The 13,085-nt window shown below is 36.4% G+C and overlaps 1 protein-coding gene across 1 annotated transcript in view; it reads left to right on the top strand.

Moving 5' to 3' along the window:
* Positions 1-13,085, top strand: part of SH2D4B (SH2 domain containing 4B) — a 72,271-nt gene that overhangs the window by 23,668 nt on the left and 35,518 nt on the right. The window contains exons 5-6 of the mRNA XM_072870718.1: positions 1,173-1,317; positions 9,746-9,956. Coding sequence (XP_072726819.1) covers positions 1,173-1,317; positions 9,746-9,956 — 356 coding nt within the window. The remainder of the gene's footprint in view (positions 1-1,172; positions 1,318-9,745; positions 9,957-13,085) is intronic.

Genomic DNA, 13,085 nt, shown 5'->3' with positions numbered 1-13,085 from the left:
AATGCAATCCCATTCTGACCTTTAATAAATGAAAGTTATTTAAGGAAGACAGCAAACCTCCTAATGTAAAAAGCAGACTTTCACCAGATTTTATTCAAATGGATGTCAGTTGCTTGACCCTAGAAATTTGATAGGATTAACATTTTGCAACAACTCACAATCTACTTCGGGCTTCCCATACTTATAGTTTAGGTTAGGTAACTAGGTTAGTAATTCAGGGTGATTTTACTCAGTGACTTGTGACAAAATTCTTATCCATAAGTCTGTTACCCAAAAGGGTATAGTGTTGGTTACATTATAAAATTAAATAAAAAACTGTTCTTATTCATAATTCAAAATATTTCAATAACATGAATAACACTTCATGAAGTTCAGTTTTGGGTTTTTTGGGGGGTTCAGTTGAACAATAAATTAAATCTGCTTCTTCGTTACCTAAGGAAATTGGGAAAATTTATTAGAAAACAGATACGGATTCCTATTTCTGCAGTAATCAAGCTCCTGTGTTATTGATAGTATGTGGAAGGCCAGCTGTAGAGGCGATCTTTATCAGATTTCCATCTCCTTTAAGGTCTTCTTGGAAGGGAACTTTTTTGTATGTTACTTTTAGCTACATTTTGCAAAGTTACTGGTGTGGGCTGAAGGATCTAGCTTTTCTTCCAGAATGTAATGATCTTGATATTTGGAAAACACTGTTCTCTGTGTTGGTTATGATGGCACATGGTGACAGTTGCTAAACTAAGAACACTGGTAAATCAGTTACTGAATTCTAGATTCTGTAGATGATGTGTATACAGCTTGAGTGACAGTGATATCTCCAATGGGAGTCCATGTGGACTTAAAACGAGTACTGCTTATGGATTGTAGGATAGCACAGGCTTTGGTGCCACATGATAAAATGTGTTTTCCATATAGATTTCAGGTCTTAGATACTTACATGTTCCTTATTCCTCTGATACCTGTGCATCTCAAAACATACCTTTCTCAGAAATTCATAAGAGGTGGGAAGCTTCTATTATGCCTGTTGTGATAGGTGAGAAACCCAAAGTTAGAAGAGGCAGTGATTTGTCCAAGGTAACGTAGCTACTCTGTGGGAGGAAGCAACTGAAACAGTGTCCTAACTTTTGGCACATTCTTCCTCTTTCATCACCTCTGTTTTACTTCATTTTGCCTAGAAAAGAGAAGAAGAGGAAAGACAAAAGGGTGAAGAACAAATAAGGCAGCAGGAAGAAATCCGAGCAAAAGAGTTGTATCTGAGCCTCAAGCAAGCTCAGCAGCATAGTCAACACAGCGACGATGACCAGGAGTGGGAAGAACAGTGTGAGTAAAATTACCTTCACAGGATTAATGTATTTCTAAAAGCAAATAAAAGGAGACTTGTAGAATGGAAAAAGGTGTTGCCAAAAATCTCTTCTACCTAGAGTAATGCAAAATGCTGTATTATTTTGCAGGAAATTACCAGCCTGACCTTACTAACAGAAGTTACTGTGAGTTTACTGATTTCACATTTCTTTCTGAATAAGAATCCATGTCAATGCCTTATAGAAAATTTTTCATGTACAGTGACTGAGATAATTAATTTTTATCTAATGTAATTAATTAACAGTTTTGGCTTTGTAATAATAATTCTGGACACAGTTATTTTGACAACTTGTCCTCAGCTATCTCTGAAGAGGTAAGACCTGTCTTCATCTGTATTTTAATTACTTCCATATAGTGATGGGGTCAAGCTATGATATCAGCACTGAAACTCACTTCATTTCAAAAGATTACAGTAAATAATACTTAGATTGTTGCCCTGAAAAAAATCCTTATGATGATTATCTCACTCTATGGAGGTACTGTTCCTTTTTAGTCACCCTGAAATTCTTCATTAATATCATCATTTTGATTAATTTAAAAATACATTAGTGATTTTTAAAAGCCTATAATGAACAGAACAAATATATTACTCTCTATATATGTATACATACATACTGTAGGTAAGTAAAGGTCCATATTATGAGTAAATAAGACTTAATAGGTTATTGTGAATAAAATGTACGTCTGCTCCATCTGGAGTCTATTGTATAATTGGCTTTAGAAGTAAGAAATTTGTTTGCAGTAAGAACTGTGCATTTTTGTTGGGGGAAGAATATTTTTTATTTCTCACATCTATACTGATTTGATTACTCTGCAGAAAAAGGAAAGGTAACAATTGGAAAGTTTTAGCTCATGTGGGGTTATTGTATTAATTATATATAGCACAAAGGTTAATCAGCTAATACTAAAAATTGAGTTTTAGGGAGCTGATAGTATGTGTTGCATGAAATAACTCATGAAGTAGGAATAAAATATTGCTGTAGTATTACTTGTTTCCTGACAGAAGTAAAAGAAATGTTTCAAAATATGCAATGAGTTTATTTTATGGTTTTAGTCATCACTTCAGGAGTTCCTGAAGACTAATTACTGAAGTCCTATTACCTGAAATTGATGTGATAGTGAATCATTCCGTACAACATGAATTAAATCTATATAAGACACACTGGTGCCATTTCCTAAGCTCATAGCAGGCTATGCTCCTTTTTGATCAATAAAACCTTTGTATATTACACTGTCAATAAAGAGAAGGTAATTATTTCCTGGAGAATTATCTAAATCCAGGTGTACATGTTTATTCGGAAAGGAAAACTGTAGCTTTCTGTATTTTGGGTGTTTAAGAGCAGAAAGAGTTGGGGAAAAAATAACCCTTTAGTTTTGTAGAAAATGAGGCATTGTCAATTAGCATCAGCTGGCAACCTAGCATAGAGGATGGTATTACGTACTTTAGCATTTCTTTGATGGCAGATAAGGAAAGAAAATACATTTGCAACCATTAAAAAAAAAAATAAAATTCCAGCCTATCTTTACACTGAAATTTGCATCAAAACAAAATACTATAAGCATTACTAAAACCAGCTATCATTTTCTTACTATTGCATTAAAGAGTTAACTGAGGTTTTAAATTGTTGTCTCAGTTTTCTCAAGGAATGCTGGTTGTACAGGGACAGATATCAGAAATGCAAGAGAGGAATTATGGGAGAAGGCAGAGAGGAAAGGAATAAGCTATGAAAGGTTTTGACCATGATTTCTGTAATGGCATTCTTGGTCTGTCAAAACACTTTTGACTGCATCATATGCTGATGGATGTAATCTACCACCAATATTTTTGCTTGTGTAACCTTTGGAGTATTCTGTATGCTCTGAAGGAATTCTATCACCTTCAGTCTCTGTGCCTCAATACCTATAGACCTGCCTGCTTGTGGTCAAAAGGGTGACTGACTGCAGTCCACGTAATTTCAAGCTATCTAGCCTGGCTACCAATAATAGTGCTGCCGTGGCAAAACAAAAGCTCAGCACCTTCTGGCTGGTGGCACCGCAACTGGGTTTTGCAGTCTACTATAAATTCTGTGCTGCCAGAGTTTATGCTGTTATCAGTAATTGATTTAGCATTAAACTAACTGCAGACTAATGACTAGAGTGTATCACATCCTTATTTATCCTCTTATGCTTATCTCAGTGTCTCAATTTATCCCAGTTGGTTTGAGGGCTTAGAACTGTGCTCCATTAGCAAATGGGTGTGACAACTTAAGATATGAAGATGCAGTGTTTAGTGCCTTATCTGAAACCAGTTCCTGGCTGGTTTAGACTACGGCATCAGACTTTGCATTGAGCTTCCTGAGGAATGTTAACATCTTCCGTTTCCTTAACTTTGCTGCAGAAGCCAGAACCTCCAGCAGACAGGCAATAACAAATATTTGGAAGTGGGGACATCTGAAATTGCTATGGAATGAACTAGTACCTCAGGTTCACCGGATTTTTCACTTTTGATTTAAGTTCCAGATTTTTTTTTTCCTTTTTATGGTAATCCTTTAATTTTGTCCTTAAATATTCCTTTGGAACACCGAGAGGAAATTTAGTCAATTTAGGCAAAGCTATCCCCTCTTCATCTTTTACAAGCAATAAGTAAATTGTAAGAGAATTACAAGCAGATGTAATATTGACATCTTTTGTCTCTGCACACCTGCAATGGAAACCATATTGCCCATTAGGAACAAGGCCAGGCTCCTTTGTATCTTACCTCCTTGAAGTCAGCCCTTCATATTCAATGGTGCTGGGGGGTCAGTACTGAAGAAGAACAGCAGTGCTAGAGCAGCTATTGTGGAGAGCAAATGTAGCAATGATATTGATGACACTACTAATTTATTTAGTAGATGGAATTTAGAATGTGATGAGGATTCATCTCTCCTCATCACATTATCCCTCAGCTGTTTATTGCCAAGGCAATAAGCAAAGTGTTGCTAATATTAGTTTCTGTTGTTTGGTTCAGTTTCCTTCTGCTGTTTGCCTGATTGTGCCAAATAACAATAAAAGCCCATAGAACCGCTGTGTTAATTGAAATACATCATTTTAGTGCTTTTTAATATACTAAATGACAAATGTAGAATAACTTGAGAAATCAGTACCAAAAGGAAAAAAATGATGTTGTAAGAGTAACTTACACTTTGATTTCAGATAATGGATATATATTGGGGTATTTTAGAGGGCAGTTGTGAGTTAATATGTGGAGCAAGTATATTGGTTGGCAAATGAGAAGATGAATAGTGGAAAAGACTGACTCAAAGAGTCCGCTGTTCAAAGCTCTTATTCTTTGAAATCGAGAAATGAGAACTAAGGCTAAGCTTGGATACAGGAGTGTATATATTCTGATTAGTTTTGGACCTTTCTACAGGCTGTTCTGTTTTGTAGGTTTCTAGAGTGTTCAATAAACAATACCCTATATCACAGTCTCTAAGTGTGACCTCTCTCTGAGAGAGCAGAAAAGGAATCTGCGAAAGATAATAGGAAAAACTGTAGCATAAATATTCATCTGATTGAATATTGCAAAAGGCATTCCATTAGTACACTTACAAACCCCTGCAAACTGCATCAAGCAATGAAGTGCTCAGATACCATCTGACCAGCTGTACTCATCTCCAGACAAAAATTATTCCAGTAAAAATGTAAACTTGATCTATTCTTATGCCTTCTAAGTGACTTGATCTATTCTTATGCCTTTCCCTAAGCACCCACTTTTGGTCTCTGTTGGAAGTACGATACCAAGCTGACTCATAGCTTCTTTTATATTGTTATATTTTTATGTTCTTCTACAAACTATGTCTATGAATTTATTTTTGTCTGATTTTTAAAGGAATGTATGTTCATTTGGTACTTATCTTCCACAGAAATTCGAGTGAGTGAGTTTACTGGCAGCACCATTTTATAAAATGCTGAATTTTAAAGTGAGTAGTCCCCAGTTCAGCTATGCATTAACTAAGCAAGTGCTCAACCTTAAGTATGTGCTTACTGAACTTCAATAGGTCTCAGAGTGTGTTGTTGAATAGGGATGCAATTATTCACATGCTTTCAGATAAGAAGATTGCTGAACTGAAGCCATATTGCAGAGTATTTGTGGGAAGTTATTTTCCAATTAGGAAACGGAAAAACATCGTGTGATTTGTATGTGCACTCAGAAAATTTGAAGATTGAATTTTATCTATTAAGTAGTCATTTTGAATTGCTCATAAACAAGCTTCCAAGAATTATTAACAAGGGTAAAGCTGAAACAAAATAATTTAAAAATGAGAATGCATATTCATGGCACATGGTTTTTTTCTGCTTTTACATAGTTTTGACTGTAACTCACAGCTCTTCAAAAGCACAAAATAGTTTATACAAAATGGAGAGTTCCTAGTCTTTCACAAATGATGTGATCACATTCAGCTGCAGCACAGCATGAATTAATCCTCATCTGTATCAAAAGATTTGGTGTTAGAACTTTGCCATAACTGCTAATAGGGATTTCCCAATCCTAAGTGAAAATATAAAAGGCAATCTTGTATTTTCACTCAAAAGACAACTTAAGTTAGCATAGAGGAATAATAGATTCTTGTAAACTGTTCAAGGTAAACAGGGCAAACTGAAATTAAGACTTATAAGATCATAAGAGCTATTGCATACACAAGCTTTGTGGTTTCTTCTTTGTTGTTAGAGTATATTCACACTGCAGGTCATGTAGACATGTCCAAGCTGGCTTCAAACTATTTATTTCTGGTAATGATAACCATATAATCATGACAGCACAGACCTCAGTCTCAATATTTTTACCAGTTTTCCAGGAGGGTTTGGTAACCCATTTTTGGCCTGCTGTACTGCAGCTACAATCATATTGGCACCTAACCTATATAAACAGCTCAGGCATTTCTACACAAATTACAGTGCCATCAGGGCAGAATTATGTTTAATTTTACGAGTGCTGAAGCAGGATGTACCTGTTGTTGGTATCACCAGCACCCGAAGAGAAAACTAGTAGTGGAGATGGACTTAGGGGAACTGGCTGAACTGTAGATTTCCTGTGAGCTTGACAAATCAATCAAGTTCCTCATTTCCCAGTCTTGTCAGTCCTGACATTATTCCATAATAGAAAAGTAAGATGAAGAAAATGTAAATTATTATTTGTAGTAATTCTTGATGCTAGATATATGGACCTATGGTGATAATTCAGAGGTTTTAAGGATGGGAGACATCATTCAGGTATCTAGGCTCCCTACTGAAAATATTGACTATTGAATTCAATGCTTTGCACAGGGGTCATGCCAGAAGTACATTTACTGTAAAAGGACAGCAAGTCAAGAAAAGTAATCTGTTCCTACTTAAGATAGTACTAGAAGTCCTGACTATTTTTGCTTGCTTATTGTGAGAAAGGCTATGATGTGTCCTGAAATCAAGTAATGCCTCTTCGATCTTAGAATATTTGTGCTACACTTGATCCAGATATAAAGTTCTTATTCCTAGTGAAATGGTTCAGAGTCAAAGAGAGAAATATGAATATTCATTAAATTCTATTGTAAGAAAAACCTGCTACAGAAATATGTTCAGACTTACCTTCAGACTTTGTGCGACTTTCTCAAGATAGATAAGTTTGTGGGAGGTATCGGTAAGGGAGGAAGGTTCATGTGACGCACATGGTCTTGTCTGGAGTGTAATGGAAAAGTTTTTGTAGATTCCTGACCGCAATGGCTGGATGAATCTTTGTCCACAATACTCTTTCCAGTCACCAAAACTAGTTATTGATGCCAGTGACTTTGGTTATTTACCTGACACAAAGTCCCTTGACCAGTCAGAGAGTTTTAAAAGAAACTTCGGATAATACAGCTACACAGATCCACAGTAGGAATGGTACTAGACAATTCCTAAAGATAGGGGAATGTGAGGAAAGAGAGGGAGGTTTCTGAGAATAACTATAAGGAATGGGATAGGAAGAAAATCAGGACTCCAGTAATGAAAAAAAAAAAAAAAAAGGATTAAGAGACTCTATGTGTCCCTATGGTCAATGATACAATTCTTCAGATACCTCAGTTGGGAAATTTCAATAAAAATTCTTCATAATGTGAAACAGATGCCTATATATGTGTGTATATATGTATATACAAAATCTATATGCATGCATTTAGATATCTATGGCATGCAGCCTTCCCACCCCGACATATATACAGACACATATACACATGTATGGGTATGTGCATACATGTAAACACATATACATATGGATGGATGGATAGGGAAGGCTGCATGTCATACATCCTTTCCAAAAGTTTTCTGAATGTTAATATTTGACAGTTGCAAACTGTGCTACCTCTCCCCATTTTTTTTAATGATAAGAAATATTAGAATTTGATACGGGTTGGGAAAATGTGGTCCAGGTCACTGGCTTCTGACGGTATAGATTTCTTAGCTAGCAAAAATACACCAGGAATGTCTGTTGAAAAGAGTATCTATTGCTGAGAAAAGTGGGGCATGAAGATACCTTGCCTTTTTCATTACCAGGCAGCCTGTACATCAGTAGAAAAGAACCCCAGAAAGCTCCGGGCAGTCTGCCCTTGATCTGTATACTGTTATTGTGACAATGACTGGTTTCTGAATGCCTTACCAACCTGCATTGCACTCATCTTCCTTGCTGTCTCTCATGTTGTTGCAAACACAAGGTACACATTTAAAGCAGCCATTACTGAGTGGCTTTACAAAGGATAAATCACAGAAATTTTGTAACTAATATACTTGACCCGTTGAAGTAGTATATTTAGATTACATTATCTACCCTTAAAAATTACCTGTAAGATAAATAGTGAAACCTGTTACTCATATTTTCTGTGCTGTACAGCTGTTTGTTATTGTGTTTAGCTAAAAATACAGGGTATGTAGTTAAATGAAACTGAAATCCTGCCAGTTGTATACATATGACTTGTTTATTATGCTATCTTGATGAGCTTTTAGTCCCATATAGCTTTCTACCTATGATAATATTATATAACTCTAAGTTTAAAGGTCTTTTCTTTTTCCCTCATTTGCCCAGAGAGTTTTATTTCATTTCATTTTGCTTTGAGCGCTTTTATTTCTTGATTCCATTAAACCTTTTCATAATTTGGACAAATCCATTTATATTTCTGCTTGCTTTAAATCAGGAGTGTAAGCCAGAGGCATGCAAACAACCTAATGAAATGCAGCTGTCTGGTATTATATCATGCATTCCTAGTCACAGGTACAATCACAGTAGAGTAAGAAATAGTGTGTGCACTTTATGAATTGGGTATGATCTAAGCCAAGATAGTCACGGCAGGATTGATAATTGCTACTGGAGGCAATAGCTTGCTTCTTTAATATTTGCTTCACTGGATGTTAAAGGTTTGTTTTGCACTGGAATAATTTGCCTGCCTGAAGTTATTTGTGTCTCAAAAAAAAAATCATCAAAATGGGGCTTGAGGCACCAGAAAAGAGCTGATAGATGACGAGTATTTGCAGTACAATTCTTGGTGCATTTAAGTTATACCATTTTGAAAACATTGTTAGTACGTTAGTTTTAAAATGAAGAAGCTTTAGTGAAAGGTGCCTGACCTGCAGTGGCCAGAGCAGCAGTCTCATTTCAGGTTATGGAAATATGTAACTTCCTGGTCAGTGCCATAGGTAGGTATGTATTAAATCTTCCAGTACAGATTCTGGTTCTTTATATGCAATTTCAGAGACTGAAGTGTGAGACAACCTCCCCATCCATAGCATTGGCATGCCCTTTCCAATGGCTATTAATTTCTCCATTGTTACTGAAACCGTTTTTAGACCGCAATTTTCAAGATAGAGACTTCTGTGACTTTAAGTACTGTAACAAAGATAACATATGCCTTTCAGAAAGAAAGCAACATTAACCACAAAAAGTGTGACCTACATGTTAGTTTTTATAATTGTAAGTTTTGGGAGTAGCTCCTGCAGTTCTAGTTATGTGCATGGCTGCAAAGAATTATGTTAAACACAGACTTAATTTTAAGCACTAGTTAACATTCTCCCTTGAAACATAAAACTTGGTGCACTGCCAGTGGAAAAGATGTCCTGAAGCAAAATTTCTCTTATTACAGCCAAAGCAAGTGTCAGATGTAATCGCAGTATGTAGAAGGCTCAGTTATTGCCAGCGATCAGTTCATTGATAGCTCGTCTGGCATGCTTCATCTAGTGGTGGGCCTGTATTTGAAGCATCAGGGAAGTCATCCAGTTAGCCATCTCTTTGACAGTGCATTGTAATTTATACGTTCTTAAAATCAGGTCATATAAGGAATAAAGATAGTAAGCTGTTGTATAAGGAAAGGGGTAAATGGCTGTATTGCTAAAGTCTCTCCTCCCCATCCTTCCCATTCATTCCACCCAGTGCGCCGCTCCAAAGCTGCAGATGAGGAAAGGAGCCACAAAGCACGCAGGGCCCGGGATGAATACCGACAACAATCATTGCGTGCCATCCAGAAGGGAAGAGTGGCTGGCCTGAGTAATTTGTTCCAGGGGACAAGCCTGAATAACGATCAGGAGATAAAACTGAACAATAATAGTGCAAGTCCTTTGTTGCCTGTCGCTGCAGCACCAAGGTTGGTTTGTACAGGAGTGACTTTAAAATAGTTTTCTGTTGAATTGCTCCCTTTCCAGCCCCCACTATTTCAACAAGCTCTTCTTCAGTTGCTGGAAATTCTCAGTCTTGCTCTTTCACTAAGACCAGAAAAAGAAAGTTTAAAGAAAAATGAAAACAGATTGAATACTTAATGTAAACTAATGCTATTTATTTTTCAGACAGGTTTCTTAGAGTTCACACAGAGAGAGATGGGTCCTTCAAAAGTCAGTATTAGATTAGTACACAAGGCTGTGGTATGGAGAAGTCAAATGGACAAATTCATAGGCAAGTCTTAAGCCTCAAGCCTAAAACTCCCTGCTGCTTAATAGCTCTCTGAAACATTTTACAGAGATCTGTCATACTCCTAAGTTTCAGGGGGGTTAAGTTTTTTTTCAGGCAAAATCAGGTGTGTTTGGTGTTTATTAATCTTTCATCTGACTATTTAGGGAGTGCCATGAATTGCAGAAGAGGAAAAGAATCCAAACTGACAGATGTATGGTAGAAAGTTGACTAGTCACTCTACTCTTTTCCTGATTATTTCTTATACCATTAATTTGGCTTCATGTGGTGATAAAGGCAATGTGAGCCCTGGCAGGATAGTAGCGTTGGATACTAAAAAAAAAAAAATAATCCCAAGAACTCATATCCAAGCTCAGAAAGGAAAGAGTTCCATTACTTTGTTTTTCTTTACCAGTCAGTGTAGCACCAGAGAGAATCAGTCCCTCGTTGTTTGGAAATGTGTTCTGCTTTGACAAGTTCTTTGCTCTGCTGTGGTGAGAGACAGAAACTCGCTGGTAACAGCAGCCAAAACTCCCAGTTTGAGGAAGAATCAGAATTTTACTCTCAGAGAGAGCAAGATCTTTAAAGTTACCACCAAATCAACTTGTCAAAGGAATTCTCTCATTATTTTTCCAAACTACTTAAAGTTTTCTTCAAATCAAAGTAACAAAAACACTAGTAAAAGTGGCAGATTTTGAAAAAGACAGTCCATAACTTTGACCTAAAGTTCTGAGCTTCTGAGGTGAGGTTATTTACTATAGAATTTGGTGGTGCTAGATGTGATCCTTTTCAAAACGGCCCTGAAAAAAAGCAGAAAAATATTCTGGTCATTATCCAGCTCATGTTCAGTACTATTTATCTGTTTCTAAGCTATGCCTATACATCAAAAACCAGGCAGTATTTATTTTTCTTATCTCTTAAGGCTCCTCTTTGTCTGTCCATGACTTGATTTTGAAGGTATCAAGAAAAATAAAAGTGACTTTAAACATGTGCTTTAATAGTGAATATACATAAATGTATATAATTCAACTTCTCACACTCAACACTGGTATGGTGAAGCAGGAGCAGATGTGTATCTAAAATTTTACTTTGCCAGTGGCCTGGGAGGTCAAGGAGGAGGTGCACAGTATGTTGTTATTTACCACTAGTATGAGACAGATTTTTTGCCTCAAGGGAATGTGGGTTCAGTGTTATGTGTCTAAGTTTTTCAGAATGAAGCACAGCTCCTGTAGTTTTTACCTTGCCTTGCCTTTTCTTTTAAAAAGTCGCATGAAAATAGTACTGTCTTATTTTTACTTGAGATCTCTCTTTCTTACAATTTCTATATAGTTTAGAAAGTTTTCATTTTTTTTTTCCCTACTGTCTGTCTTATTTTGCTGAGTGTTCTCTTCCTGATGAAACTCATTGGCCCGCTTACTCATTTTTATCCTTTTGCCTACTGTGTTTTTTTTGTTTTTACTTTTGTGGTTGTATTTCTTTCTTCCTGCCCCTACTGGACAAGCTCAACCACGGTAGCTGTATAGAAACTGACAGAGTAATTTTGAGATTTGGCCCAGGGCAGAAAAAATTATGGATTTGACAAGTTTTTCAAAACTAAATTGAATTAGAGAGAAATGGGTTAAGAAACAAGAATGGAGTGTAGAGCCCTGGAATTCAAAGTGTTTCTTGTTTCTTGTTTATTGAAAATATTCAAAAACAGAAATAACAAACATATGTAGTTTGTTTTTTTTAATGTGTGTCTATAACTGAATTCTCACTTTCTCCCCACACTCATGGTGGTATCTTCAAATTTTATGATGCCTATTGGTCAGATCTACTCACATGTGTTTGTGGAATTTAGCAGTAACTGTTACATTCACTGTAGGCTTCATCACTTGATATCAACAGAATCAATCACTAGTTTTAGTAATAGTAAGGCAAGCTGAAAGGAGGACTCAGTTGCATATCATCGAGCAGACAGTATCTATCTTTTTGCTTTTATTCCTTTCGAAAGACCACCTTGCTGTCATGAATTGTAGAACCTTGATTGGTTTTGAGGGTTCTTGATTATCTCACAAATTCGTTTAATGCTGTTTGGTGACTTCTGAGCTGATGTCCTAATTTTACTAATAGTTCTCCATTATGTTGTGTAGAAATATACAGCGTTAACTGGCAGCTCCATGGCAGGTGGAGAAGGAAAGCTAGAAGTATGTAGCCAGCTACTGTACTGGGCACTGTGACGTGCATGTCTCAACAAATGAAAGTGAAATTATAGTACAAGTAGACATACCCACACTAGCCTTCATCCTATTTATCTGAAGAAGAACAGTAATGAAAGTGTGGTAACTTGCATTAACAGTTTAAGCACCCAGAAACCCATGGGATTTCAAACTATAGAGAAATCCATTGTAAAACCTCCCTTTTACTACTGTTATCAGGGTAAATGTGATTGTATGCTTAATTGGAATGCAGTCATACTTTCATTTGATGTAATATACCTTAGTCCTTATGTGGGGTAGCTGAATGGATTTTCCACATATTTTACCTGATTTGCCTCCTACTAGCTAAAATAATCTAAAATGCATAGACAGTAGTAGAAACAGTGAGGGAGGCTGGGAAGTAGAGAATGCAAAGGGAACATAAGAGTTTAAACAAAACATTCCCTCTATCATGCTCAATGGTTTGGATACACAACCTATTATAGCTGATTCTGATTTAGAACATCTTGCCAGTGAAAAGGAGTATACTCTGAGCAAAAAAAAAACCATTGCTTGTCAATATGTACATTGGAATAAAAATGAGGTGGCAAAGGAAAGCTGACTGAAATGTCCATTGCATCTTTTATGGTAAA

The sequence above is a fragment of the Ciconia boyciana genome, chromosome 8, assembly GCF_034638445.1.
Source record: "Ciconia boyciana chromosome 8, ASM3463844v1, whole genome shotgun sequence".
NCBI classification, from domain to species: Eukaryota; Metazoa; Chordata; class Aves; order Ciconiiformes; family Ciconiidae; genus Ciconia; species Ciconia boyciana.
The sequence above is the reverse complement of the archived record's forward strand: the minus strand, read 5'-3'. Positions and strand labels throughout refer to the sequence as shown.